The 26605-nt window shown below is 36.1% G+C and overlaps 2 protein-coding genes, 1 non-coding gene and 1 pseudogene across 4 annotated transcripts; 1 reads left to right on the forward strand and 3 right to left on the reverse strand.

Moving 5' to 3' along the window:
* Window positions 1-269: 269 nt before the first annotated feature.
* Window positions 270-2090, reverse strand: LOC146898638 (uncharacterized; annotated as a pseudogene). Its single transcript, XR_015022660.1, has 2 exons — window positions 1736-2090; window positions 270-1517 (listed from the first exon to the last, which is right to left on the reverse strand). The product of XR_015022660.1 is annotated as an uncharacterized LOC146898638 (transcript).
* Window positions 2091-5228: 3138 nt separating this feature from the next.
* LOC146898639 (F-box/kelch-repeat protein At3g06240-like) lies at window positions 5229-6772 on the reverse strand. The gene has a single exon (XM_085735365.1). It carries the CDS (start codon window positions 6585-6587, stop codon window positions 5430-5432), a length of 1158 nt encoding a protein of 385 aa, XP_085591491.1. The 5' UTR covers window positions 6588-6772; the 3' UTR covers window positions 5229-5429.
* Window positions 6773-16944: 10172 nt separating this feature from the next.
* Window positions 16945-17051, forward strand: LOC146898640 (small nucleolar RNA R71). Its single transcript, XR_015024410.1, has one exon. It is a non-coding gene; the product is annotated as a small nucleolar RNA R71 (small nucleolar RNA).
* A 6816-nt stretch (window positions 17052-23867) lies between these two features.
* On the reverse strand, window positions 23868-25985 carry LOC146898641 (uncharacterized). Its single transcript, XM_085736589.1, has 2 exons — window positions 25410-25985; window positions 23868-25349 (listed from the first exon to the last, which is right to left on the reverse strand). Exons 1-2 carry the CDS (start codon window positions 25983-25985, stop codon window positions 23868-23870), a joined length of 2058 nt encoding a protein of 685 aa, XP_085592715.1.
* Between the last annotated feature and the right edge of the window lie 620 nt (window positions 25986-26605).

Consider the following 26605-nt stretch of genomic DNA (forward strand, 5'->3'; position numbering starts at 1 on the left):
AGAAAAAATAATTAACTTTCTGTCAAAAACCCCCTATAGTTAATTACTGAAAAACTTCATGTGTCAATTTGATTATAAGTTAATTACTGAAAAACTACAGGGAGCTTTTGACCATTATTGATAAACCACAAGGGGGCCTTTGATCGTTACTGATAAACTACAAGGGGGCCTTCATGTGTCACAACATTGCAAGTGCAACTTTGGTCGCATCGGCTGCATTTTCCCACATTTTTCAGCAATATAAAGGTTTGTATAGGAGTAACCGTAACTTGTAAGAGATAATAGATAATAATTTATATATAATCAAGTAACTTGTAAGATCATTACAACTTTGCATTTGCAATATAATGGTTTGCATTTATTGATGTGCAAGTGTGAGAAAGGAATGAGTAGAACTAGTGAATTATAGTTCTCCCTTAAGAGGAAAACCAATATGACACATAGGCTCCAAATGCAGCAATCACTAGAACTGCAGCACCTACATTTTCAGCTAAATGTCTCTCTTCACCACTCAATTTCCCTTCAGCAATTCTTGTCACAAACTGAGAAGAAGTAGAAGCAAATTTTCTGATTCCATTCTTTCCTTCTTGATTTGGAGGAATTCTGCAGCAATATTCCTTTTCCTTCTCTGGAACATTTGGAGCAGAATTTTCTGCCTTTTCAACTTCCTTTTGTTCTAAGTTTTGATTCTTGCTTGACTCATAAGTCTTCTCATTTTTCTCCTCAACTTCCTTCTTCTTTGAGTTCCTTTCTTTCTCAGCATCTTCAGCACCCATTCCTACTATCTTTTCCTCTAAATTTTCTTTAGTAAACAATTTCTCTATTGTTTTTGGCTCTACTTCCTCTTCACCCTTTTGAACCTTTTCATCTATTTGTGTTTTGGTTCTCTCTATGGATGTTGGTTTTGACTCCAAATTCTCTTTACCATTTTGAGGCTTTTCATCTATTTGTGTTTTGGCTCTCTCAGTTGATGTTGGTCTTGTTTCAAATTCTTCTTGACCCTCTCGAGGCTTTTCATCTTTTTGGTTATTGGTTGTGTCTTTAGATGTTGGTTTTGGCTCAAATTCTTGTTGACCCTTTTGAGGGTTATTGTCATTGCTAATTGTTTCTTTAGGAATTTGAGATGGTGTGTCATCATCATTTTGTGTCTTTTTTTCAATGCTTTGAGAAATTTGTGGTGAATCACTTTTCATGTCTTTAGTTGATTCTTCCAATTTTTGTGGTGGTGGAATATTGGTCTCTTGAGCTTTTTCAACCTTTGCTTCATCTAAATCTTTATTATTTGAAGGACTTTTTTCCACTTCTTGTTGAGGAGCTACTTGTGATGATTGTGAAATTGGCTTCTTTTGCATCTTGTTCAAATTTGGCTTCAAGTTTCTTTGCCTCACTATTTTCTGGAACAGGATATGTTTGGTCAAATTTTCTCCATTTGTTGCCTGGAATTGGTCGTTCACCTGTAACCCTCAACTTCCGTGACATGTCCAGCAACTCAATCTTCATTTGATCCTTCGTAAAACCTACAAAATCAAAACAGAAATATAGTTTTGGTTTGATTATATAGCTTGGACTTTTAAGTAAAATATAAATAAATTCGAAAATAATATAGCAATGACACAGTTGATGCGAGGAATTGTAGATTCAAACTCACGCTGCAATATTAAATATTCTAGCGTGCATATCATATGAATTGTACTTACGGAATTAACGACCATGTGAACAAGTTAAGGGCATATACCAGGAAGATAAACATGAAGAAGGTAAGCTTCAGGAGTTTCTTTCATCTCTGATGGAGGCTGCAAAGTCTCGTACACACGACGAACTGAAAGTTGTGACCGGAAAGTTGGTGCTCTAAATGTACGTTGTGAATTGAAAGCCATAATAACTTCAGAGTAAATATTATTATTTGTGCCTCACCAAATTGTAGTTATGTAAATGCTTTGATTATGACACTTGTTGAGTTATATGTTTCATTGTTTGTGTATTTATATGAAAGTCTAGATAATATGGTTAAATGGGTTTTCTTGTCATGGAGATTATTCTTTATTGTATATTTTGGTTTTTTGATGCAACTAGGTTGGGTATTCCCTTTTCCTTGCTTAGCTAGAATCATATAAGGTATAACTTCTTAATTTGCCCAAGAAAGTAATTGTTCTTTGTTTTACCCAAATGTATGGTTATTCATATTTTTCCCAAATGATCGTAGTTAGATATATTTTTGTAAGTTTTTTCAATTTTGACAACTTTAGTTTGTTACCGTTCACATTTTTTTTTCTTTTTAAAACCAAAATACTATAGAAAGTTAGCATAAAGGATTTTAAGTTCAGCTTACATGACATGGATTTTAAGTTCAAAATTTCTCAGTTAGTAGTTTATAAATAAACTCAATTGTAAATTTTTAATGACATGAGCGGTTTTCCATAGCTAACTTTGTATGAAATGTGCTTTCAGTTATCTAAATTTTCTTAAAAATTAGTCCAAAGGGTACTCTAATCCAATCAAAAAAATTCAAATACAAAAGCTCGACCTATAGAGCATCGCCATTCTCATGTACTCGTTTACCATCTTTATCAAATATCAATATGAACGAACTCTAAAGAGTTTCTATTTCTTTCAAGCTCTCATGCTTGTTTTACATATGAGATTCATCAAAATCTCTATGTTCCTGTGATTTCTAACACAAATAGAGGCGGCACACAGATAAAGCGCTCTAAAACACGATTATATTCTACAACAAATTTCAAATGGTTCATCTAATCCCAAATGATGGATAAACCCATAGCAAACAAAGCGCTCTAAAACACGATTATATTCTACAACAAATTTCAAATGGTTCATCTAATCCCAAATGATGGATAAACCCATAGCAAACGGACAACTAAAACTCCTTGAAATTGTTCAAGTCACGTTAAAAGAATGTGCAAAAGCAGTTGCAATTGACATTCATTACTTTATAAATGCTAGTTGAGGCATAAGTGTAGCAATTAGTTTTATATTAGTCAAATGAATCACTCGTTTTAGAAAGAAAGAAAAAATATAGAACCTCGTCTATTGGAGAAGGATTCTGACTACAAAGTTACTTTCTGATTCAAACCATACATTTGTTGTTTTCGTCTCATGGTTTGACGGTAGGATTGGATAAACTCATGATCATAAATATTCTGACTATTCATACATTCAATCTCTAAGTGTGTATTTGGAATAGGTTTTGCTCACAAAGACCAACCTCAAAACATGATAAAAGAACGAAGCCAAAGAAACATTAACATCAGAAATTGGATTCACGAAACCCAACTTGGGAAGATGTTACTAGTATACAAAATCAGGATATCTAAAGAGTTACCTAACTTGCACTGTTCCAAACTATAGTACATTCATACCTACCTTCTAAATTTTCAATTTCTGCATTTATATTTCCTATTAGGCAGTATTGTCAAGCAGAAGATTGCGCATCAGCAGCAAAATAAAGCACCGGGTAGCATTTTCAACTGTTTAAAGACGATTATTCACTTTGTTTCTCTAGAGAGTGAAAGAATGAAGAGCAAGACTTGTGAAATTCATTAAACCTGATACTTTAACAAACACACTCAAAACGAAACTCGAATATTTCAAAGTCAGCTACTCTAGATTTTGCCTAAAACCTCGTTGCTAGCATACAACTTTTTGGACGTCCCAAAATCATACAAATTGAAGTATACTCTTGTATATTATTTAGTAAAACTTATATAGTAACCCAGCCAAGCCAGTTAAAGATTCCTTAAAGTAGGAAATAAACATACAATACCAGAATATCAAAATGTTTGGCAAGATATGAAATGAAGAACTGTGCGTTTGGGAATCCAACTTTCCACGATAACACTTTCGAGACACAGGACCAAACATGTTGGAAGTTGGCCTAGAAAATTAACTTCAGATTGTAAATACAAAAATCTGTGATAAATTTTGTTCATTTTAATCTCAATGTAAGATGCATGTATGATCATAAATTTCAATATGAGAATACATGAACAGAGCAGAGTAAACAAAGCAATCTAGATCAATAAATTATAACTCACATGCTACCAATTAATGTTGAATCAAAACTATAATTTAGCATTGGAGTCTTTTAGACATTCCATGTCTCAAAATCTATAATAAAGGATTCTTGTTAACTAGACCAGATCTTATATGTGTATAAGATGCCAACTTGAGAAAATTAAGATGGATAGCCCTCAAATCTTAAACTTGAGTTGTTTTAGTATATTAATCAATCCAAGTGAGGAATTAAACAATACTGCAAGCAGTATGGTTCACTGCAGGCAGTAGTGATACATACCAAAATAAGAGTAACTATAAGTTACAGAAAAGTCCAAGGGTAAATGTACAGCTTATCTGATACATTCACTCTTTCAACATGTACCCGTATATAATCCCTTACAAAAAATCCATGCACAATCACATTATTTATAACACTATATCATAAAACCTTTTGTCTAAAACAGAGAAGCTGAACTATGTATGCTGGGGAATATAAAATCAGTCATTCATAAAACCTATTGTCTAAAACAGAGAAGCTGAACTATGTATGCCGGGGAATATAAAATCAGGCATTCATAAAACTTCGCTTTTATGCACATAACACCTATATCATAAAGCTCAATAGTTAAACTATGCAATACAAAGACCCCCACATAGAAAAGGTATAATGCCGGTTTGCAAAGGAACACACAGACTGGAATGAAACCTATAATTGAGTTCATCTAACATCAAATCTCTGGCATTTACTCCAACTTATTCTTGCAAATGACTTACACAAGGTATACTATGATTAGGCTAGAAATAATAAATAAAAAAACAAGTCTATTGTGCATAAACAAGCAATAATCCAACTCTGCTACGCACACCTAATGCACCAAACCATTCTATCCTCCCAATTTGGCACGTGATATCTTTCTTCTGTGATATGTTTTAACTAAGATAAAGCTTCAATTTTGTAGAAATAATGCAGTCAAATATGTGTATCACCAAAATAATAACACTACTAACAATATCAAGGTAGTCTACAACAAAAGATAGAACTAACTAAGCATGAAGCAACAAAACAATTCCATACCTTTGGTGCTGAGGAAAGGCATATGATGTGGAGAATCATCATTCTGAAGCACCAAAATAATTCTATAACTGACTTCTAACAACGAAATTCACATGCACTGCAACAAGGCCTTAAGCTTTTCCACATTACATAAACAGAGTAGAGTAAATAGGCCATTTATATCAATCAATTAGGTTTTAATTGCCACCGAGAATAAGTAGGTTATATATCTCATTTCTCCATACAAATAAATGCCAAACAGAGTATAGAACTCTGGAACTAGTCACATGTGCAGCTACCACACATACAAAACTACAGTTTCTAAATAACTTCATAATAGTTAAACTACAAAAACAATAAATTATTCATTCCTAGGAAAAGGAAGCAGATTTTCTTTGAAAATTGCCATGTGAAATAACTCTCCATTAACTTCAATTTCCTGAACTCTTTGGGTACTTAAATTAAGCCAGCCTAGCTCAAAATCTTCTTCCCTGAAGAATACCCGGTTCTTGCTCCCTACTGTGATAGTAGAGACAATCGAACAATCATAAGGCCCGACAACAAACATCTTGGTCCATGATTCCTTGACACCCACTTCACCCAAAACCCAGATATGAAAATCAGACGTCCTGTCGTAATTATAGATGACAGAAAGAGACTCATTTAACTCCACCAATTGAAAGTTGTATGATCTATATTTTACATCTGAAGAAGAAGGTAAGGTAGTTGCAACAAATGTCTCTTTAGTAAAGTCAAAGGACACTATATCATTATCATGTGCTTCGGTAAACCAGTGGCAAAATCCATTCAAGTTCACCATAGTCGTATGTGTGAAAGAAACAGGTATATCATCAAATCCATCAAGTTTACTCCAAGAATCACTTTTGAGGCTATATATCTCCCAAAAAGGTCCATACAACTTGCCTTCAAATTCCACGGGATATCTAAGTTTCCGAATCACCTTAAAATCATTTGTAACACAGTCATAACCAAACCCATGAGGAGGAAATTTGTTTTCCATTGGTTGATAGCTTGGTGGAATGATTTTGGATTCTGAGGTACTAGGGTTCCATAACACAGTCCTTAACCCCTGGTGGAGACAAAAAGTGCCATTAACACTGGCAGAACCCAAAATGAAAATAGGAATGAAAATAGGAGGATCATTGGCATTGGCATTGTAACCTTGTTGTTGAAGAGGAAGTGGCCATTCCAAATTAGCCCTAATTTCAAACCTTTCACCAGAAAGAATGGAAAGAGATTGCTGAATGGGAAACCCTGACCGTTCCAATATGAGAAGACGCATTTCAGCGTCATCATCGCGTTTGGAAATGAGGAAATTGGTGCGGAACAGGTTCATGAAATTAGGGTTTTGGAAAAGAAGTGACCATGATTTGTTAGTACAAGTAAAACGTGTGAGAGATTTAATAGGCAATTTGGAGAGAATGGAGAAAGCAATGTCATCATGAATGTGAGAATCAGAAGAACTACTAACCTTCCTCTTCTTCGAAGTATCAGCCATGGAGATTCGAGGGAGTGAAACTGAAAATCACGCACGAAGAAGAAGAACCCTAAGCAAGCAGAAAATCGCTCTCGCTGAAGGGAGTGAGTGAGTGAATGAACACCGTCAGTGCAAAGCAAAGTGAGTGTGAGATATTTACTGTTCTACTTGTTCGCGCGTACCATCACACTTTTTTGACACATTTTCTTATGTTATACTGTATTCTTTTTTTTTTTTTTAAACCAGTCTTTTAAATTATTTAATCATGATAAGTTTTTTTTTTTAAGTTTTCTCGTAGATCTTTTAAATTATTTAATTGTTATAAGTTGTTTTTCAAGCTTTTTCGTGTCACTTAGATTTTATAAGTTGTTTATCTGTAGTAATTTGAGAAACTAAAATTTCTAAGATTTTAAGTTTCTTAAAAAAAAATCTTAAAAATGTAAGTTACTCGACGTTTAAAAGTTACAATTAAATAACTTTAAAGACATAAGTGGTACGAAAAAAACATAAATGATTAACTTGTTACAATTAAATAATTTAAAGGACGTAAGTGATAAAAAAAACTTAAGAGTCAACTTGTTATAATTAATAACGGGGTAATAATCATTTTGATCCTTGAATGTGTAAGGAGTAGTCAAAATAGTTACTCAATGTATCAAAATTTCAAAATAGTCTTTAATTGTGCATTATGTTATTGAAAATAGTCTTTTACGTTAAAAGTATATGTACTGAATCAGAACTAATATGTCGATCTGAGTTGAACGCCACCGCAACGAAACGGGAAAACAAAATAGTGTCACACCAAGACAGACAACGAATAAACCAACGTCGATGTGAAACGACAAAATCACAAAAGGAAAAATTAAATATACGTGAAAATCACTTATTTAAGCAAAATGAATGGAAAAAAAAAGGATCTAAAGGGGTAACTAAGAAGGAGGTTGTGAGTTCTGAGTTTCATCATGTGAACTATATCATAACCACTACTCCATTAATATGTTATTATAAGTCGATTTATCATTTTTCACACATATTAAAAAATACAATTATGGGAAAGAGAAATTAGTAGTGATTTTATAAAACTATCTTTCAGCTAAAGACATAGGAAAAATATATTAAAAGAATTGAAAGAAGATAGAGTAATAAATAATAAATGATAAATAATAAATGATACTATAGGAGAAAATCAATAATGGTACATTAATATTAGAGTAAATAGTCAATTACCCCCCTGAAATTGTAACTTTCGTCAAAAAACCCCCTGAATTTTGCAAAACGTCAAAACCTCCCCTAAAATTGTCTAGCGTCTGTCAATTAGCTCCCTCCGTTAATTTCCCCCATCCAACATGCTGATGTGGCCGTTAACTGCCACGTGGTCAGAAAGTCATGCCACGTCATAGGGGGGTAATTGACTATATTTTTTTTGAAAAAAATATGATTTTTTTTTCATAATTAACTTTTGAAAAGAAAAAATAATTAACTTTCTGTCAAAATCCCCCTGTAGTTTATCAGTAACGATCAAAAGCCCCCTGTACTTTATCAATAATGGTCAAAAGTGAAGGTGAGAAAAACACAAGAAAGGGGGGTTGAATTGTGTTAGATTTTTCTTTGTTTTCTCCTAAGTTGAAAAACACTGATCAGAAGCGAAGTGAGAACAGCTTCTGAAGTGAAGTTCAGAACTAATAAGCAGCAGATAAAAACAGAGAGAGAAAGAAGAAAGACACAAAGCAATTATACAGGTTAGGCGGTCAAAACCACTAGAGGTTAGTATTACATCAATCATAATCAATATAATTAACTTGATATAAATAAGACAGTTCAATTCTCAACTAATCATCATGAACATTTAACCTCCGCATATACATTCATATCACAACTTCTATCATTGTAAGTCTATATTCATTAAGCATTCTCATCATCAACATTCATCATTTAAATACAACAATCAAGACTCATGCAATATGATATCTGCCTAAACTCGACACATACATGCATGTGGTACCAAATCACCTCAAGGTCGTCACCTTCAATGCAACAAAAACATCGTAATCACCTCAATTGGATATAAAATCCGCCACCATCAGTCATGAATGCATGAACATATGACTCAACTACAAATGCATATGTTCACACAAACAAATCACCTCACCACCACCAACATTTAGTATATATGCATCGACAACAATTCACCACCACTTAACATATATACAATCACCAACAACATCCACATTTCAACCAATAAATAGTTGTCACATATATACATCATCAATCATCTCCACATAAATTATATCAACCATCCATAAAGGATACATAAGCAATTGGCTCTCAAAAATCATTTTCAATCAAGTTCGTCTCTCAAAATCACAATATTGAAAATAATCGAGTCATTTAACCAAAACCAAGTAAACAAGTTCTAATGCCTCAACTAAGCATACCTCTGGGCCACATATGAGTGCAGTAGAGGATACCTTGGCGTTTCACCAGCCAAATACGACGAAACCATGAAAATCACAAAGTTCGTCTCTCATTGTCATTTATCATAAAAATTCTCATTTTCAAAGCAAAACAAGTTCAAACTTGATGGAACCAATCACAACCATTTTTAGAAATCATATAAACATTATACAACCTTAACCCTACCTCAATTCCATGAGAAAAACGAGTTTTCGGAAAATTAACGTTTTGGACCATTTTTCAAAAGTTAAGTGAAAATTCACAAAACCAAGTCCAATTCAACTCATACAATGTTCCAGTAGGTTTAAGTGTATAAACAGAGGTTTAACAAGTCAAAAGAAACATTTTAGAAAGCTCGGATTGGACCCCAAATGCACGAAACGAAAATTCAAGTTGGGCTGAACCTGTGCAGGTTCGCTTAAGCGAAGCTCTTGTTCGCTTGAGCGAACTCAAGTCAGAACCCACATGTTGGTTCGCTTACGCGTTCGCTTAGCGACCGCTTAAGCGAACCTTCATGGTTCTGCAGCAAAAATGTTACGGGTTCCAACCCCTTTTCACCCAAAATCCCAATTTTGATCATCCCAAACCCCAAAAACTCAATCCAACAGATGTTTACAGGTCATATACATTATAGAACACTCAAACATACACGAGTTTTGAGATTACAACATCAATCCATCAATAATTCAACAATTCACCAAACTTTCACAACTTTCAACAACAACAACAATTCTCAACACCAATTCACCAAATCATGATACCCAATGCATCAATTCATCAACAACGCATGTCAAAATAACAACAACATTTGAACATGATTCCATCCACAATTCATCAACAACAACTTCATTCATCATCAATTTCATACAAAAACATATCATACTCATAACTATCCATTTTGACATACAAATTCAACAACAACAACAACAACACAATTATCATTCAATTCATGTACATAATCATAACATCATAATTAAGCACGAATTTCTACATCTAAAATCAAATAAACCACTTAATCAAAGAATTATGGATTAACTACAACTATTGATTATGCTTGAATTCTAACCCCCTTACCTTAATTCTTCACAATCACCAACTAGGGCTTCACTTTAGCTCCCAACCTTGATTCTCTAGCCTCTTCTAGCTCTCTCTAGATCCTTCTCTTCAAACCCTTTTTCTCCTCTTGTTCTTTCTCTCTCTACCTCTTCTCAATTGTGAAAATGAAATGAAAATGTTGGTAAAACCCTATTTTCTCTACCAACTAGAGTTTATATAGGCTTCACCTAATTGGGCTCAACTCACAATGTCTTAACGGGTGATAGACGTTTGGCGTGTGCACCAAATACTATCGAAGTAGTAAAAATATCGATCCCACGAGGACTGTTTTTAACTTCAATAATTCAATTTCGTTATATAATTAGGATGTGTAAAATTTATTTTGTTTTGCCACTAGGCAGTAGATTTGGTTTGATTTTATGAAATCAAATAAAAGAGAAGATTTGATTAAGATAATACGAGAGAAAGATGAGATCAGATCCGTCGAATCCTCTAAGTTCCCCTAATTGGTCTACTGCACCTATTTGTTATGAACCCTCTTCTAGTTTACGATGATTAACAAATTAGCCCTAATCAATCCCTTGAGTTAGGACCCTCTTCTTAAACTACAGCCCCTAATTCCTTAGGTGGTCTAATAATTCTTGAAGGTTTTACCGAACGTTAACCTATTATCACTAACAAACGATTATCTATTCCTAGACTAACCCTGTTTATTAGAACAATTCAATTAGGTCTAAGTCGAAAGCCATGGTCAGTGGTCATTCGTTCTCACAAAATCAAGTTATATGTGATCAAGATATAAAAAGCATTAAGAACAATTGAATTGAATAAACTAGAATTGAATTCATAAACAAAATAGAGTTTCACAGCAACATGTGTCAATTAGGGTTACAAAGATTCATCTTGGATCTAATCTCTAAGAGATTTAGCTACTCATAATCGAGTTTACAAATAGCATAATCAATGAAATAATTAAAACATACATGAATTGGTAAAAGGTTGAAGAAATCGCCCTTCTAGCCGTCTCTGATGTCTCAAAATCGCACTTTGCTCTCCAAAATCGTAACCCTTGTTCTTCAGATTGAGTGCAGTATTTATAGAAGTCATGGGCCTGACCCATCAAAATTGCGCAGCGCCTTGTATAATGGCGTGCCGCGATTTCCTCTTTATAGGAAGTGTGTAATTTTGCTTCAAAAATCGCAGCACGGCTTGAAATTGGCGTGGCGCAATTTCCTTCGAACAAACTTCAAATTTTAAGCTTTTTGCACTCCAGAACAGTATAAATTGCATGAGAACTCTATCAAAATGTCACAATAAGTCCCTAATATTACGTAATGATAGGATGTCATCACAACCCCAAACTTAAACCATTCCTTGTCCTTAAGGAATTTGCTTGCTACAGTGACAAACGACAGTAAAATAACAGTTACCTGACAAAACGATAGTACCCAAAAGTTCATTCTCCTTCTAGCTAAAGATGAGCTAGTTTGACTTGTTCGCATCCACCAATTCACAACTCCTCGCATCAAATTGAAACAGGGTTCTACCAGTCAACATGCAGGTCTACATATTACCATACGCTTGAAAAGTTTCTAAACATCAATCAAAGTCAATATCATTACACACTTTTGAGGTCTTTAGGGTTATAACGGGGCTTAGGTGAAGGTGGGATATATTTGGATAAGTAGGCTACACAAAATTTGAGTTAGGCATTCCTACGGAAGTTAAAGCACAAAATTCAATCCTTCATTTATTCACCTTGTGGAAATACAATCAATGCAAAGGTACTAGAGAATATGTTTAACATTTAGGGACAATCGAGTTTGAAGTTACTCGGATTTTCAATGTTTTGTCCCTTTTTCATCATTCAATTTCTCTTTTTTTTTTGATACACCATTTTTGTGTGTATTTTGCATGTCAATTTCATATTTTTGTTCTCTTATTCTCTAGTACCCCCACCCCAAACTTAGTTGGTTGCAAATTCCAATAGCAACCCCAAACTTAATCTTTAGCAACATTCTACAATGCCTTAACTCAGAAATTCATTAAGGGACAAGTCCTAAAGTCTCTAGGCTTGTAATGTAGTTTGTCACCGAACAAAAAGTTCTAATCGTACCGGCTCACAATTGGTTAAGAAAGGATAAATTCAACAAATTAAAACAGGGTAGGCTTCAAAAAGGCTCACAGGACCAAGCACTTTTGCCTCAGTGTGTAATTGACAAAGACCAATCAATAATAGAGAAACAATGCAAGTTCTAGAAATGTAGTTGCATGGAAACTAATCTAAATATAAGTAAATTGAAAAACAAATTTGGCAATGAACCTTATGGCTGAGATTTCTGGGAGTATGTGACTACCTAGCAACGCCGTACTCTTCGCCTTTGAATCAAGTCACCCCTCCTTTAGAACTTTTGGAATATCGTTTCATCAAACAACTGTTACTAAACTGGAATAGGTCACATGAAACAAAGCAAATTCATTAATAATAAACAAGTGCAGGAGCAATTACAATAGGGAAATAAGTTCAATGGACTTCGACATAAAAAGAAAATAAAGAAAGTACATCAAAAGAAAAATGACTGAAAATAAAATACAAAGCAGAAAATGCTAATCCATCAGTAGATCAGCCCATGTTCACATCATCATCCGAGTGTCCAGCCCCCGGTGTCCTTAATCCTTCAAAGATGCCATCCCCTTGATCTTGCTCGGTGACATTGAAATCATCAGTGATTTCCCTCCTCATGCGCAGACCATACTCTTCTTGATGTGTAAAATATTGCTCCATGCGCTCACGGGAGCCTCCAAACCTCTCATAAGATCCACTAATCGGACCCATATGCAATTGAGCCTCCGCAGCAAACGCAGCTGAGAACCTAGGACGGTTCACCCACAGCTGGTCCGAAGTCTCATTCATCCAATTAGCTTGCACATGCATGAATTCCTCAAGCTTTGGGTGAAGAGGAGCATAACCCCTTTGGCTACTACTCCCTCCTTGCTCCATTTGTTGTTGCCTTGCTGCCTCCCTCTCTCTCTCCTTAATATAGCCTTCATATTTCTTCATAAATCCATCCATTACCGAGTCCGTGATTGGCTTCATATTGCTGGTGTTGAGATCACTATCATAAGCCGGCACAAGCTCTTGCTCACACAACCAATTAATTAGACTTCCATGCCCTAATTGTGTGGTGTTTCCGGTTGCTAGATCATGAAGGCTATTGGCCAAGAGGCGGCCAATATCTATAGGATGCTCCTTGATGATGGCGTAGGCAGCAAGCACCCTCTTGAGAGGAATTTCAAAAGTGCAAGATGCACTCTCAAGAGTCTGGACCAAATAGGACACCCACGCCTTGGGTACCGGCAACATCTCCGCATAGGTAAGCATCCGGGACCTTTTCCAAGTCGACCCAGGCCTACACATGGTGGTTATGATCTCATCAAAGGTATCCTCCGTAATGGCAAATCTCTCCCTCCTCAATTTTTCAACCCAACACTCCTCCGGTGCTTGAACATTCAGCCATGCATTGAGAGCATCCGGGCTGAAATCAATATACTTTCCTCGAACAAAAGATTGAAAGGGTGTATCGGACACCCTTGCATTTGCAAAGAATTCGACGATCACCGTTTTGTTGTTTGCTTCGTCGATCATATCATTCAACCTCGTCCACCCCCTCCTTCGTAATTCAGACTCAAAGAAAGGATATTTCACAAGCTTTGTGAAATCAAACTTCCTCTCCCCTATGACCTCGAAACTCTTCATGGATTGATGAAACTCTTGGGCTTGGTCATTGATGAAATGGATGGCGTTTTCGGGTGGTACGGATGCGGCACGAGGGCGTTTGGATTTGCTTGTGGATGGTTTTGGGTTGGTGGTTTTCTTTGAGCGGGTGTTTCTTTGGTTGGAGGCCATTTGTGGTTTAGGAAGATGGTGAAAGGAAAGTTTTGTGAAGTTTGGGAAGGTTTGGGATGATTGTGGTTTGATGGTGGTTTAGATTGGTGAATTTGTGATTGGAATGTGGTTTGATGATGGTTTGGAAGTGAATAAGGAGATGAAAATGAGGAGAATTCGTGACTAGAAGTTTAGGAAAGTTTTGGTAGAGAAAGGTGTGAAGAATGGAATGAAAATGATGATGAACAGTGAAAGATTTATAGGTCTGTTTGGTCAAAATCGCGGCACGCCAAAATGCAAGGCGCGACGCGATTTTGTGTTTAACGGGCAATAACGGGCAAATTTGTAACGGCTAGTAACGGCTATTTTTTTTTTCATATAACAGCCAAAATCGCGCCGCGGTAATGACCAGGCGTGCCGCGATTTTGGTACAACAGGGAGTCATGCTTGGCTTTTGGAAAATCGCGCTGCGGCCATATATAGGCGCGGCGCGATTTTGAACAAACAGGGAGTTTTCTTTGCTTCCTCAGGCCAAAAATTTTGTTTTCTTGAAAAATTGCCTGAGTTCCTTGAATTTTTGAAAAACTTTTAAGGAGAGAATCATGCAAGACATCAGTACCTTGCATGATTTTCTTGGCAAGAGGTATCCTTGAACAAATTTTTAAAACTTTCCTGCCTTGTATTAAAAGAAACGAAAAAAAAAAAAAAATTTTGTGTTTTTGTTTTCGAAAGCGATAAAATCATACCTGAAAAATAAATAGTGGGTTGCCTCCCACCCAGCGCTTCTTTACCGTCACTAACTTGACTGATGACTATTCCTAAGGATCAGTTGATGTCTCTCCCTCTTCATTGTTTGGGAGTCCTCCTTTACGGTACCGTTTCAGCTTTTGTTCCTTACCCTTGAAAGTTCCTTGTGCACCAGACTTCCTTAGATCCAAAGCTTCATTAACAGGCTTGTTCCTTACCACCCCTTTGTCATAGTACCTCCTAACTCTTTCTATCGTGTCAGAGAGAATAGAAAGCATACACCATTGAAAAGTAGCCGGCTCATTACGCATTTCAAAGGGGATCTTCTTATAAGCAAATACACCACAAGGATTAGTAAAAGCCGTCTTAAGCATATTGTTCCAAGTTCCCAATCCCCCATACTTGTTGTCAAGGATGTCTCCTGATGATTGTTGTTGCATAAGTTCTGTGCTTGCTTCAAGTTGCTTGACACACTCTGTCACCCCCACGTCTTCAACCACTTCCTTACTTTCAATAGGCTGAATAGGTTGAGATTCAAGGGAGTTCTTTTCGACTGTTTCTTCAGCAATGTCAATCCGGTAACACTTGTGGTTCTCATCTTGGTGCTTCATTGCCTCAAAGATATTGAAAACTACCTGCTCCTTATGGAACCTCAACATTAGCTCTCCACGTTCAACATCAATCAAAGCACGACCAGTTGCAAGGAAAGGTCTTCCTAGAATGAGTGGCATGTCTTCATCTTCAGCCATATCTAAAACCACAAAATCTGCTGGGAACACCAAGTCATTAACCTTGACTAGCACATCTTCAAGTATACCGAAAGGATAAGAGATTGACCGATCAGCTAAAGTAATGGTCATTCTTGTTGGTTTTGGTTCCCCACACTTAAGCTTCTTCATCATTGAAAGAGGCATCAGGTTTATACTTGCTCCCAAGTCACATAAAGCTCTTCCAATGTCTACCGGTCCAATTGAACAAGGGATAGTGAAAGCACCAGGATCCTTCAACTTAGGTGGCAGCTTCTTTTGAAGAATAGCACTACAATTCTCAGAAAGTGCTATGTTCTCATTATCCTTAGGCTTCCTTCGTTTGGTTAACAAGTCTTTCATGAACTTAGCATATAACGGCATTTGATCAAGAGCTTCGCCGAAAGGAATATTCACCTGAAGTTGTGAGAAAAGTTGCATGAACTTCTTGAATTGACCTTCATCCTTTTCTTTCTTCTTCGAAAGGTGAGGGTATGGAAGCTTCACATATGATGGAATAACCTGTGGTTTGTCTCCATCCTTTAATATTTGACTCTTCGTCTTCCTCAAGATTGAATCTTCATCAATTAACTTCTCACTTTTTTCTCCCTCTATTTTTTTCTTCCTTTCGTTTTCAACTACTCCATGATCATTTTCTTCAACTACATCATTCTCCTCCACCTCAATTACATCATCAACCTTCTTTGGAGCTTTTGGAACTAAAGGTGTCAAAACCTTTTTGCTCCTCAATTCAATTGCATTACAAGACTCATTCTTAGGGTTGTCTTTAGTGTTACCTGAGAATCCGCCTTTGTTTTGTTCAGCCAATTGCTTAGCTAATTGCCCCAGTTGTGTTTCAAGCATCTTCCTAGAAGCTTCATTGTTCTTTCTTTCAGCTTCTTGACTCTTCTTCATCTCTTCAAAGTTGCCTTGAGTCATCTTCATGAAGTTCATCATAGTTTCCTCAAGAGCTGATGGCTTCCTTTGTTGTTGTTGAGGAGGAGTGAGCATCTGAGAGTTCAAAACATTGTTATTTGAGTAGCTTAGATTTGGATGCTTATTGATGCCTGAATTGTAGTATTGATTCTGCCTTTGATAACCGCCCATGAAGTTAGCTTCTTCACTTGATCCTTCTGGAACACATTCACCGTTGGGATGTTCTTCACCACATAAGTCACACTTGACTGCAGCTACTTGTTGTTGCTTATGAGCCAAAGTGAAGCCTTGAAACTCCTTAGTTAGAGCTTCAATTTGTTTATTCATAGCTGCTTGGTTAGCAAGGATAGCAGTTTGCTCACTTACCCCAAACACTCCTCTTTCTTTCTTCTTAGCTTGATCACGATACTCATTGCCAGCCATGTTTTCAATTAGAGCTTGAACTTCATGATCAGTTTTTCTCTTGAGACTACCTCCCGCGGAAGCATCTAAGAACATTCTAGTGTTTGGTGTTACCCCCTCAGTGAAGATTTGGAGGTATTGTTTCTCGGTGAACTCATGATTAGGGCACCTCTTAAGAAGCAAATTGAATCGCTCCCAAGCATCATACAATGATTCACCTTCTCCTTGCTTGAAGTTAGAGATCTCCATCTTCTTGTCCCAATACTTAGACATAGGGAAATATTTCTCCAAGAACTTCATCTCTAACTCTTCCCATGTTTGGACAGTCCCGTTTGGTATTGTTAGCAACCAATCTTTCGCTCTTCCAGTCAAAGTGAAAGGAAACAGCCTTAGCTTCTTTTGTGCTTCAGTCACGGTGGCTGGTTGTACACAAAACTCACAAGTTTCAGCAAAGCGGCTCAAGTGTTCATGAGGACTCATAGCTTCAGTCCCATCGAATTGCTTGTCCCTCAAACCGTTGAGGACAGTTGTCTTGATGTCGAAAGCTACGGGGTTAGCTGGTTGAAAAGTGTGGGTCAGTTGACCGCGATGAGTGGCTAACCCGTAGTCTCCTAGCTTAGGTCTTGGTGCAGGTTCTCCCATGATAACAGATTTAGGAGAAGCAGATGTTTCAGATTCAGTTGAGAGTGACTCCGGTATTTGTTCTCGAACACCCAGTGGAACAGACTGGGCTAACCTTTGCGATCGGACAGCTTTCCGAAGTGCTCTAGCAGTCCTTTCAATTTCCGGATCGTACTCTAAGTCGTCTGAGCTTTGTTTACCTCGCATAAACAGCAAAATACCTTAGTAGCACTGCACAACGCAAAGTAATCAAGTGAATATGAAAGCAGAAAAATAAAAATAAAAAAAAACAGAAATTTAAATTGCAAAAACCCTAAATTATAACGTAATTGCCTTGTTGAAATAATTCAACAGTCCCCGGAAACGGCGCCAAAAACTTGATAGACGTTTGGCAAGTGCACCAAATACTATCGAAGTAGTAAAAATATCGATCCCACGAGGACTGTTTTTAACTTCAATAATTCAATTTCGTTATATAATTAGTATGTGTAAAATTTATTTTGTTTTGCCACTAGGCAGTAGATTTGGTTTGATTTTATGAAATCAAATAAAAGAGAAGATTTGATTAAGATAATACGAGAGAAAGATGAGATCAGATCCGTCGAATCCTCTAAGTTCCCCTAATTGGTCTACTGCACCTATTTGTTATGAACCCTCTTCTAGTTTACGATGATTAACAAATTAGCCCTAATCAATCCCTTGAGTTAGGACCCTCTTCTTAAACTACAGCCCCTAATTCCTTAGGTGGTCTAATAATTCTTGAAGGTTTTACCGAACGTTAACCTATTATCACTAACAAACGATTATCTATTCCTAGACTAACCATGTTTATTAGAACAATTCAATTAGGTCTAAGTCGAAAGCCATGGTCAGTGGTCATTCGTTCTCACAAAATCAAGTTATATGTGATCAAGATATAAAAAGCATTAAGAACAATTGAATTGAATAAACTAGAATTGAATTCATAAACAAAATAGAGTTTCACAGCAACATGTGTCAATTAGGGTTACAAAGATTCATCTTGGATCTAATCTCTAAGAGATTTAGCTACTCATAATCGAGTTTACAAATAGCATAATCAATGAAATAATTAAAACATACATGAATTGGTAAAAGGTTGAAGAAATCGCCCTTCTAGCCGTCTCTGATGTCTCAAAATCGCACTTTGCTCTCCAAAATCGTAACCCTTGTTCTTCAGATTGAGTGCAGTATTTATAGAAGTCATGGGCCTGACCCATCAAAATCGCGCCGCGCCTTGTATAATGGCGTGCCGCGATTTCCTCTTTACAGGAAGTGTGTAATTTTGCTTCAAAAATCGCAGCACGGCTTGAAATTGGCGTGGCGCGATTTCCTTCGAACAGACTTCAAATTTTAAGCTTTTTGCACTCCAAAACAGTATAAATTGCATGAGAACTCTATCAAAATGTCACAATAAGTCCCTAATATTACGTAATGACAGGATGTCATCAACGGGCTTAACCCATCGCTTAATCTAATTCAAAATGTTACTACCCACATAACGGTAAAATATAATAATAACGGTCACCTATCGGTAATAAGATAATTACTACACCCTCCAACACTTAGTAAAATAATAACCCTCACTAAGTACTAAAAATAATCCTCAACAAAATTACTAAATTACCCCTACTCACAAAACGACCAAAATACCCCGAAGTCCAAAATGACTAAAATACCCTTATAACACCGAATTCTACGTTTCTCCACCAAAAATACACACAGAGGCAATTAATCACATATAACACCCATATAACACACAGAGACAATGCAGAGTAGTGGAGGTAGTGGTTGTACACTTCGTACAGTTGTACTATGTCAACGCTTTTTGAAGATAAGCATCCAATGCCTTCAAATCTTCTCAAAATGACCGTTGCTTTGTATTCCCAGTCTTCTGCATTGCTGTTGAATCCATTAGACAACTTTTGAATCTTTAATTCTTGCATCTTCAGATGAACTTCAGCTTCTGGTGATTTTCAGCTTCTGGTGAGGTTGCTTCTGATGAACTTGCTTCTGATGAACTTCAGTTTCTGATGACGTCATCATCTTCAGGAGTGCTTTGTCTTCAGGAGCACTTCTCTTCAGACGCTTTAAGCTTCCTTTTTGTTGATTTCTTAGCTCTCTTTTGTTCTTCAGAACCCATATATGATGTATATTTTTGACTATGGTCCTATACACTTGAACAAATATTAGCTAGTCTAATTGACAATTTTTAATACCTTGTTATCATCAAAACTCTCATGGTTCATTGCTAAACACATTTTGTTCCAACAATCTCCCCCTTTTTGATGATGACAAACAATAGTATTTAAAAAATGTGCAATTGTTGTTAATTCAATTAACAAGTTGACTTTAGGGTTATGAGGTTTGCAAGCTCCCCTTGAGTCTAATAGTCGTTAAGGTGAGTTTTGTAAGCTCCCATGAGTTCTATTCAAGTTAATTAAATTCATCATTTAAAACGAAATAGCTCTCAGAATAATCTCACATTAAAATAGACTAAGAGATAAGAAGATGGTCCTATTAATTTAATTTTTTTTTAAATTTTAAATTAATGGGGCTCAGAGCCTATAAATACTACTCCCCCTTTTGTTATCAACAAAAATTTTTAAAAAACTAAAGACAAAAAGAAAGATAGTAAAAAGATTGTGAGAAAAAAAAATTCTAAAAAGAGTATAAAACATATAAATATCAGAGTAAGCAATATAATCAAATGTATATCAGAGTATATGAATTAAGGTCAGAAGCATAGATAAATAATCATAAGCACAAAAGATGTTTTGAAGCAAAATTTTAATTCAGAAGCACAAAAAAAACAAGAAGATGCAATTCAAGGAAATTTAAACTAAACAAGCTAAAGAGGTGTGCAACTAGGGTTTGGCTTGTTTGTTGAACATTTACATCATCTGTTGCAACATCATGTTTGTCTTCTCTAGTTGTTGCTTCATCTCAACCTTAAATTCCTCATTGCTTCTGATCAGATTCTCTTCTCTTACTCTTGCTTCTTCTAGCTTGGCCTCAGTAGATGACTTGTACTCTAATAACAGTAGCTTCTGCTCTAGAAGTTCCTTTTCCAGCTTCTTGTTCCTCTCTTCCAAGAGAGCATTCTTTTGCAGTAAAGCTAGATCAGGAGAGGTTGTTTTGAAGTTGATCTTGTTAAGGAAGGTCAAGTCTGTAACACCCCGTTTTCCCAGCTTGAAAATTTCTTAATAAATCAGAGTATTTAAATCATAAACGGAATGTCACATACTACTTGAAAGTCATAAAATAGATAATAATAATTATCCTCAAAAATTCAACATCATAAAAACTGAAACTTCGCAGCGGAAAATAGTTCATTATAATAAAAGTCTTGGCACGCAGGCCTTATCAGAAAAATCTCACAAATTTTGGTTCAATACTTATTCATAAAAGTTCATAAAAGACACGTAAGGAATAGAAAACAGTTCATAAACCCCATCCCATTACGTATCAGAGCACCTAAAGACATGTGAGAGATAGCCACCCACGACTGCAGCTAACCTTGATTTCCTGCACGTTACCAACGTATGGCCAACATTCAAACAGGAGGGGTGAGATTTCTCAAACAATAATATTAAACATATAAATCATATAAAATACATTCAACAACTTAAACATCCTATAATTCATTAATCATATCCAGCAACTTAAACTTCCTTAACTAGTATCATTATTCTTCCTACATTCGTCATATACTTCATATTATATCATCGTATAAATATCATCACATATCTACAAATATTAGTCATAAGCATTATAATATAATTCACATAAGTATCATTATCAAACATAGCATTTATCGAAAACAACTTCATAATCAAGTTCATAATCAACTTCATAAACAAACATCATCATTAAATCATAATCATCGAATCACAATCAAACTTCATAATTAAACCTCACTTAACTCGACAATGCGACTCAACTCGACTATGCAACTCTTAACATCTAAAATCATCTTAGCATCTAAACAACCTAACAACTTGACAACTCGACAACTTCACATCCTAAATCATCTTAAAACCTCTTGATATGCAAATGCATTTGGTACCAATACAGAGCATCAAGCTCCCAACCAACTTATATGAGCGTAAATAGGCTCTTCAGAGCATCAAGCTCCCAACCAACTTATATGAACGTAAATAGGCTCTTCAGAGCATCAAGCTCCCAACCAACTTATATGAGTATGCAATGGACTCAACTTCCTACAACTTATACAACTTCATGAGCATCTCTTATAACTTCTTGACTTAGACCGACATTTACATCTTAAAACTACACGATCTTTAAATAGTAACACATCTTCAAATCACACATCAAAAAATAGCACATATTTATGACATATTTAAATCACAAATCATCAAATAGCACATCTTTATAAGAAGGCTTAATTGCACTTTTGGCCCCCTATCTTTCCAAAACTTGCGGTTACAGCCCCTTAACTAATTTAAATACAAAACAACCCCCTAAGTATTGAATCTTTGGCAGTTTTGGCCCCCAACGCTGACGTGGCACCCTAAATGAGGTGCCACGTGTCATTTTTTTTAATTTTTTTTGGCCTTGGCGGGCCAAAACTGCCAAAGATTCAATACTTAGGGGGCTGCTTTGTATTTAAATTAGTTAGGGGGCTGTAACCGCAAGTTTTGGAAAGATAGGGGGCCAAAAGTGCAATTAAGCCTTATAAGAAACATATTTAAATCACACATCTTCAAATAGCACATCTTTAAATAAAATAAAAGAAGAATCTAAAATCAATGTTTTTCCAAAATAAAAGAAATAAATCTTTATAAAAATAATCAACCAATTTTAGAATCCATATCTCAAAATCAATTAGAAGAATCCAATCCTTATTCTTATACAACAAACTGTGTTGGCTATAACAGTGGTTAAAAGTCATGCATGATATTTAAAGTCACTAGGCCTAAAGCTATTCATCCTGTTATCATCTAGAACAATCTCCCGCAATTCAACACGTTTTGAAGAACAAATTACTTCATTATTTCATAAATCATGATGCTAAAGAAAATAAACAATAAATATTTTAACTTATATATATACACATATTCCTTTAGAAATATATACACATTTTATAAAATATAATACCAATCAGCAACAATTCGTAAACAATTATCAGTGCAGCAACAAATCACAAATGAATCACTAGATAATCGATATGCATAATTAATATGTGCATCTTATTGGATAGTTCATCTATAATTCATTACCTTTACCAAATCACGTTAGAATTTATCACTTTAGTCTTGGAATATAGATAATTCAATAAAATAATTTATAGCACAGTGACTCATAAAGCAGGTAGGTCGAATCAACATATATGTATAGACAAGAACAATAACTCAGCACCTAAACACAGTCGAAAATGGTTCAAGGAACATATATTTACATACGAAATCAATTCATAGACAACAAATCAACATAAAGCCATAGCGACACAAGAGACCACAATTTAACAAAGATTCATCACAGTTTATAAACCACAGTCAAGGTATAGTTATAACAATATATAAAAGAACCTGAATTTAACAAAATTCATCAAAGATCGTCAAAACAAACATAAACCCTTCACTACCCATACGATCATACAACCCTTATACTGAATAAAGACTCCCCCCTTACATCAATTCAACAGTTTTTCATCACTTAATCATCAATTCTCACTCAAACCCTAATTCTCATAATCTTACAAAACTCATCCTAAAACACGTTAGATGCAATCTAATGATCTACAGACTTAATATTAATGCAAGATAGTCTCACCCTCACCTTAATTTTTGCAGAAATCACAACTCTCTCTTCTTCTCTTCTTCTCTTGACTTTTCTCCTCTTTTCTCCATAACTTGATCGTACGTTGTAAACTATTCTCTCAACCTAGCTTCCTCTATTTATATCCTTTTCTACTCTTTCTAAATCTATTTGGGCCCAACAACTTATTCTTCTTTCTATTCTAACCCCCAATTCCACTTACACCAATAATTCTCATATTCTAAATAATAGAATAATGCCACAAAATAAAATACTAACACCTCATATAAATAATTAAATCACATAAATAAATTCTAACTTAATAAAAATAATTAAATAAAAAGGAGGGCGTTACAAAGTCTAGTTCTCTTGGATGCACACTTGAAGGGATGAAGTCTGTAACTTTTCTTCCTTTGATACTTGGGGGATTCTGCACCCATGTTCTGAGAATCTTGACCTCCTGCAGTCTGTTATTGATTCCTTTCAGCCAGTCTTGAAGCTTCTGCTGAGCATGAGCTTGAGTATCTATGCAGGTTGTTTGGAGTGCAGACATAACATAGTCAACTCTTTCTTTGAGTCTGCTCCATCTCTTCTCATAATTCACTTTGTGCACTAGATCATATGTGGCTTAAATAAGCTGAACCAACTCCTGACCTATATTCTCCCATACATTCTGAAGTAGAGTAGAATCAAGGAATATGGTTGGTGGTGAGGGGTAGGTACAATGGCTAGGTTGGATGATGAAGGTTGGCTATTTGTAGAGTTTGGAGTTTGAGTGTTACTGGTTGAGGGTTGATCAGGAACAGATTCTATAACCACATTAGAGACAGATTGCTCAATCTCCATATCAGTAGCATCTGATGTGATTATATTGTCAGATTCACTGATGGTTTCAGGAATGGATGGTTTAAGGATTTTTCCAGGAACATATTGTTCAGAGATAATATATTCAGGTATGGTTGATGAAAAGGTTTGCTCAGGAGCAAGTTGTTCAGGAACAATGTGTTCAGGAACAACAGGCTCAGGTACTGAAACATGCTCAGATGTAGAGACATGTTCAGAGCTAAATGCATGGTCAGAGCTTGTTTGTAGGGCTATCTGTGAGTTGGGTGTTTGTTGTTGGGGGCTTTCTGAAGCAACTTCCTCAGAAGCAACTTCAGAGGCTCTTTCTGGATTTGGCCTAACCTCTGGTAGCTCACCAGAGTAGTGACTAACCAGATTGTCCAGGATAGTTGTGTCTAGGTTTTGTGTTTGGTTGGTTGAGGGTGGTCGAGATGATGAGGAGTCAACATTTACCTCATCAGTTACAACCATGTTGAGAGGTTGAATGATTTGTGGTTGAAAGGGATGGTTCAGAGGCAGTCTTTCACAGACTTTGTTTCTCCTTTCAGACATTTCGCCTATCCTTTCATTGATACTAGGAATCACAGGCTCATAAGGAATTGTCTGAGAGGGCTTTTTGTGTGTCTTGGATGATGATGACAGGCTCTTTTTAGTGAGAGGGAAGGCTAGACTAATTGGTATGTCATCTACATCAGTGAATGATGATGAAGAGGTGGATTGGGAGGTATTAGATTCTACATCTACTACATAATTGGAGTGTGGAGAATCAGGAATACCTGAAGTAGCTTCTGGAGCAGCAGCTTCTTGTCCAGCAGCAAAGTCTTCAGAAGCACTGGCGATCATCATCAATTTGATGGCTTCTGAAATTCCTAAGGCTTGCACATCTTCAGTAGCTTCAACTACTTCTTGAGCAGCATCACCAGCGTCTTCCCTAGCTATGCTTGATGTAGGGACTTCTATCCCTTTAGCCAGTTCTCTGATCTTGGCTAAAGTAGCAGCATCAACAGCCTTATTTCTTTCAAGCTCTCTGGTGACCAAACCAGTTGCAGCTTCAACACCCTCTTCCTCTTGTATCAGATAGGGTGATTCCTTAATCTTTCTGATAGCTGGTTTCCTCTTCCTCTTAGGCACTGGAGGTTGTTCAGGAGCAATCTGTGAAGAAGTTGCAGCTTTGCCACTTCTTGTTCTTTCAACCAGAACCTCACTTGTACCCAGATCTTCAACTTCGTCTTCAATTGATGGTGCACCAGAACCACCAATCTTCAGCTTATCAGTAGCCTTTTCTTTCTTGGCCTTCTTTGAAGGTTGTTCAGCCTCCAACTACTCTTCCTTAGACATAATTTTCCTCTTTGCCTTTCTTCCTTTGGCCACTGGTAAGGCTCCACCATACATAGTATCAGTTAGAGCAAAGTGTTCCTTGATGTAGTACAGTTGAACTTCCAGAGGATCTTGTTTGCAAATAGGTGGGAAGCATTCCATCAGATTTGATTTAGCATCTGACTCCATAATGTCAGTGCTAAGAGCTGTGACTGTACTGATTAGCTTCATATGCTTAAGATTTTTAGCATTTATCACCTTTCCAGTCTTAGTGTCCAGCTGCGCATCTGAGTAGATTTGGACCTTGCTCAGAGCATTCAGAATCCCTCCTTGATGAAGGATTTCTGAAATAAGTTTCCCATAAGAAACCCAGCATATATTCTTTGTCTGGCTTTCCCTCAGCTCTTTGATCATGTGCTTAAATATATATTTAGACACATTCACTCTCTTGTTTTTGATGAAGTAGTGAAGAAAGACTTTGTGACCCAGTGATGGTTGATCACCACCACCACCTTTAGGTAGTAAATTTTCATTTTGGATCTTCAGGAGCATCCTCTTGCCCATATCTAAATTGGCATATTTACCATCCTTCTTACTGCCAAACAGAGTCATGTTGACAATCTCCTTCCAAGGACTGTTCTTGTAACACCCCGTTTTCCCAACATAAAAATTTCACATATAAATCAGAGTATTTTCAACATAAACGGAATGTCACATTCTTTGACCATAACTCAAGTGAAGTTCAGAACTAATAAGCAGCGGATAAAAACAGAGAGAGAGAAAGAAGAAAGAAACAAAGCAATTATGCAGGTTCTTTTCACAAACATGAAGTAGTCCTGTCCCCCTTGCACTTCCAAGGAGAGTTCACTATAATGTAATATCTGATTACAACTGCTCACTGCTACAACTAGCAAGAGACTTCAAATTGCTCAAGCACACAAGCAAGAGACTTCCTATGCTCCTGAACACAATCAAGAGACTTCTGTTGCTCAAGCACAACTGTAAGAGACTTCTAATCAAACAAGATTACAAAGAAAAATGTTTGAGGTTGAACACTTGATATACAATCAGAGGTGCTCACAATACAAATCAGATACAGACTCTTAAGACTCTAGAATTTCTAAGATATGAACTTGAAAACAGAAATTCTAAGTGAACTTTGATTGCAGAACAATTTTAGCAGAGTTTTGGCACTTGTAAATTGTTGTTAAGTCTGATGTTTAGCATTACCA

This window comes from Medicago sativa, chromosome 8 (assembly GCF_051527215.1).
Source record: "Medicago sativa cultivar Bolivia chromosome 8, Bolivia_mono, whole genome shotgun sequence".
Lineage (NCBI taxonomy): Eukaryota > Viridiplantae > Streptophyta > Magnoliopsida > Fabales > Fabaceae > Medicago > Medicago sativa.

What these genes read in the sequence shown, in the direction of transcription:
- LOC146898639 (XM_085735365.1), bottom strand. Translation starts at nt 6,587, where the DNA reads ATGGCTGATACTTCGAAGAAGAGGAAGGTTAGTAGTTCTTCTGATTCT.
- LOC146898641 (XM_085736589.1), bottom strand. Translation starts at nt 25,985, where the DNA reads ATGACTCTGTTTGGCAGTAAGAAGGATGGTAAATATGCCAATTTAGAT. An exon ending in CAGTGGCCAAAGGAAGAAAG is followed by an intron (nt 25,350 to 25,409) that starts GCAAAGAGGAAA and finishes CCTTCAAAGAAG; the next exon opens with GCCAAGAAAGAAAAGGCTAC.